The sequence below is a fragment of the Dufourea novaeangliae genome, unplaced genomic scaffold (assembly GCF_001272555.1).
Source record: "Dufourea novaeangliae isolate 0120121106 unplaced genomic scaffold, ASM127255v1 scaffold56, whole genome shotgun sequence".
NCBI lineage: Eukaryota > Metazoa > Arthropoda > Insecta > Hymenoptera > Halictidae > Dufourea > Dufourea novaeangliae.
Window position 1 is genome coordinate 1,602,895 of NW_015373942.1, and position 4,315 is coordinate 1,607,209.

Sequence of the window (4,315 nt, forward strand, 5' to 3'; positions counted from 1 at the left end):
CGGAAATAGAAAATAAACCATATAGTCGACCTAGTTTTCTAGGACTAACTACAGAAGAAACTCAAGTACGTAATTTGAAGTGCGATAATTATTACAGTTGCGATAATTATCCAGTGAGAAAAATCGTATTTAACGTTATAAAATGAATAATAAATAATGGTCTTAATGCCTGACTTTTTACACTATCGGTATTTCAGAACATGAGACACGAAGTCCCATAAGATGTTATGTCTATCCTATACCTAGTCGGTGCTAATACATATTCCGGGCCACTATTCTTCGGTCGATCTCTATATTATGAGAACAGTGAATTCGGGAATTACTTTCAACCCACTCGCCTAGTAAATACATATCCGTGTGTCATTCTATCCACTCATGAAGCTAGCTATTACAGACATACCTATATACATACATATGTACATATGGTAAAGACGAATTGTGATTTACTCTGCAGTACCTTGTCAAGGGAGTGGAAAAATGTTTTCATTAGTTCGTGTACTCTTATGATAGATGTCACTATATGACAGAATTCTGTAGCGCTCTTGCCACGCGGGTTCAGATGATATATTATGAAAATTCAGAAGTAATTAAACTATTGTTTGCTTAAATTTGAGATATAATATTTACAAATATTTGGAAATATCTATAAATATCTGAAAATGTCTACAAAATATGTATAAACCTTAATACTTAAGATTTACAAGCTATAGCATACAAACTTAAAATGAGTGTCTGAATAAAATAATGGAATACAAAGTGGCCTAATTACGGACAATTTACTACATAAACCTTAAAGCTAATCATTAACTCTATAGAATTTTGAAACTATCTTCTAATTTCTTAAGCAGAATAACTTCAATATCTGTATTTCTTGTAAAAATGGCTGTGTATTATATAAGTTGCAGACAAAAACCAGTAACGAAGTATACTCAGTTTTAATTAATTGTTGATATCATATCATCAGAAAAATTTTAAAAAATAGCAGTGATAGACGATTTTTGAAAGTAGTTTATAATTCTCGTTCAAAATTATTTAAGAACTTTGTTTTAAGGCATAAATAGCAACAGGTTTCTGTGATGCAGGTACATATTATTCGATTTTCCTTTATCTTTGCTTAAATTTTTGATGCCAGATTATAATTACGCATAAGATATTACTTACTGTAAAATGATATTCAATTTTTTTTCTGAAAAATGATTTTGCAAATATTCCAGGTAGATTTTGCAAAAGGAACACGGGTTTTGGTTTTTAATTTTAAAGTAACTTCAGAAACATATTTTTTTAATCACAAATAAGTAGTGTTTATTAAATGCCAATCAAATCAGTGCATTATAATGTTAAACTGTTGTTCTTGAGTTTAGTTCATTTTGCTCTGGATCCAGGGCACGAAAGAGGATACTCTGGTGAAGACATCGGGGTATCCAATACCACATGGGCGACCGAAGGAAACAATACCGATTTGGATACCACCGCCGACAAGGGGACCGCCAGAATCACCCTGAAACAAAGAAAATGGGATTCAGTAAAACATTTAGTAATCAACTTCCGTTTGTACAAAAAATTACGCTGCTGAAAATCATTAACTCTTCTATCCTAATTAAACTCAAACCTTTGTATTAACATGTGATATCAGCACAGTAATGAAATAAAAAAAGTTATTCTAATAAGTGATGATTAGTAGTTGTCATTAGTTTAATGACTTAAAGTAATGAACATTGATATTATGTTGCAAGTGGAATAATTATCAGTAAATATTTTGTTATTTATGGTATATATCATTCGAAGGATCAGTATTGCTTTGGTACCTATCGAGACAAAGCATGAGACTTACGTGGCATGCTCCTTCACCGGATTTCGTGAACGTGCAGACTTGGGACGCTTGCACGTTCCAGTGGACCAGCTTGCATTTGCTCTGAGAGTAAACATGCAAGTCAATTTCCTGTAAGTTGTTGGGTATCTGTCCTCCATTCTGCAAACGAAAGAAACAGTGAATGCATTGCTTTTCTCCATGAATAAGCATGAGCGATGTTTTGCGTGGTGTATTTTATATCCTCCATATTAATACCAAATTAATCAAATAGGTAAGTAATTTTTTTTCCCCTTTAATAGACTAACATTTGAGTTTAACTTTTTTATTCCGAATTCATCAATGATTAATTTGTGTATATAAATCTATCTTGTAGTAGTAGGAATTGATTGCATAATTAGTTTGATCTAGTTGAAGGCTATTACTAACCCTAGTGGTTCCCCATCCAGACAAGGTAACAGTTCCTCCTTCTGGGACGTCAGAGGTGGCCAGCTTGATTGGTTGAATCAAGTCAGTGAAATGGATATCAGCATTAAGGCGAATCACAGCAATATCGTTAGCGATCGTTACTGAGTTGTATTTAGGGTGAGAATCAACTTTTTCCACTCCGTAAGAAACTCCGCCCGATTTCAGTTGATTGGTTCCAACCTGGACAGTTACGGCCTTAAGGTTCCTCAATCTGTAAAAATTTATTTCTTCGATGTAGAGTCATTTATAATCCCACACAAAGAAATCCGTTTATACCGTGATAACTATTGGAACAGTTTACTATAAAAAACTACGTCAAACAAAATGATTTTACGAAATTTAATTATTTCACGAAAACGAACGTTAATTCACCTCATATAAGTTCGAAAGCGCATGAAAGGAAACTTACGTCAGTCTCGGAACATATGTAATTAAATTTGGTCTATTGTATACTCTCGGTACCAATAAATAATTATCAGAAAAATTTGTATACTCGTATCTACGATGTAAGTAACTCATAAACTTCAGCAAACTTTCAGTTCACTATTCACGTAACTGAGAATTTGAATTTTTGCTTTAAATATATATTATGAAAAATTAATATTCGATTGTTTATATAGGGAAAATGTTTTAAGAAACTTACCCTGCGACGCAGTGAGCCGCGGTAAGGATGGTACGTGAGTTAATGATTGATCCACCGCAGAAGTGATTTCCATTTTGTCGGAGCGATACTTGGTACGGGAACTTGCCGACCGGGGCATCGCGACCACCGACAATCTGGCCTTCGGGGAAGCCTGATTTTCAAAGAATCAGTTATTAATCTTCTGCATATCCTTACACTGTTCTTCAGTAATTATTCACTATTATACCTTTCTATTTTACATCACTCAAAAATGCATTACTATTCTAGAAAAATCGTTCACAAGGAGACTGAACTGTGAAGATTATAATAATATATACTACTTTCTTAGATCTGACGGTTAAAATTTGTACTAGTCATGAAAAGGAATGAACATTTGTAAATTTTAGGGTAGATAAAAATTTGAGACTCCCAACGTCACATTGAAAGCAAAATGATTATTGTCGACGGAACCAAGTCAATCTTTATGTTCACATGTCATGGTCAGTGTCCTTCTTTTTCTTCTTAAATATTGTTAAATTGATGTATTTGCAATTGTAATCACTTACCGTATACGGCAACCGCCAGGCACAGCACGAGGATCGTTGGAGTGTACATTATGGCAAGAATCGGAATACTACAACTGGCAGCTGTGAATCAATTTATATACCCGCCGAGGGTATATGTTGCGTCGATAAGGATGAACAAAATATTAGATTTTTATCAACGACGTCAATAAGCATCGGTTACAAAGAGTGATGCTCTTGATATTTGAAAATTCAGATGCTTTGATTGCAAAGATAAGTCAGATTTTGTAATCGTGTATCAGATTCTTTCTTTTCTTTTTTTTTTTTTACAAAGAGGAAGCATTTAATCCGATAACGGGTACGGGCTCTTGTATAGACGATGTGTGCGAGAATTTCAAATTAATAGTACGTGGCGATCAATTGAACTTCGATAATACAATCTTTTAATTATGACCACCTCTGAAGTGCCCACTATCGATTGTTGAATCAAGATTTGTGGGTATGCGATTAAAGACCATTCATTCGGTATTACGAGCATTAAAAAAACCGATGTCTATAATTGTTTTTGTGTACAAATAATATTTGGGTATTCTACTTGTGGTCAATCTGAAGAACACACCTGTCTGCATTAATTGACTTTTAAAGTAACCTGGACTCTATTTTCGACGCTTAATGATCTAAAACTTTCGAATAAGTGAGTCATTAAGTGCACAAGCATCTTCCATTGATTAACGATATTTATAATACAGAATTATAGATATTTTGATTGTTGATGTCATTGCCTTGTCATTCATTCTATGTAATATAAATAATTAGTTTATGATGTTCTAGGAATCTTAAAGTAATTGTTCCTGCAAAATACTAATTTGTCAACTTCAACAATTTATTGTTTCC

The 4,315-nt window shown here is 33.4% G+C and overlaps 1 protein-coding gene across 1 annotated transcript; it reads right to left on the minus strand.

Moving 5' to 3' along the window:
* Nucleotides 1–1,276: 1,276 nt before the first annotated feature.
* On the minus strand, nucleotides 1,277–3,512 carry LOC107185778 (chymotrypsin-1-like). The gene is made up of 5 exons (XM_015573535.1): nucleotides 3,464–3,512; nucleotides 2,919–3,069; nucleotides 2,237–2,486; nucleotides 1,832–1,969; nucleotides 1,277–1,498 (listed from the first exon to the last, which is right to left on the minus strand). Exons 1-5 carry the CDS (start codon nucleotides 3,510–3,512, stop codon nucleotides 1,358–1,360), a joined length of 729 nt encoding a protein of 242 aa, XP_015429021.1. The 3' UTR covers nucleotides 1,277–1,357.
* Nucleotides 3,513–4,315: the final 803 nt, after the last annotated feature.

Bases quoted from the DNA above. Each gene is read 5' to 3' on its own strand.
- LOC107185778 (XM_015573535.1), bottom strand. From the start codon at position 3,512: ATGTACACTCCAACGATCCTCGTGCTGTGCCTGGCGGTTGCCGTATAC. The intron at 2,487-2,918 runs GTAAGTTTCTTA...AAATTTTTACAG, and splicing joins GCGGCTCACTGCGTCGCAGG to ATTGAGGAACCTTAAGGCCG. The intron at 1,499-1,831 runs GTAAGTCTCATG...TCTTTGTTTCAG, and splicing joins CCGGTGAAGGAGCATGCCAC to GGTGATTCTGGCGGTCCCCT.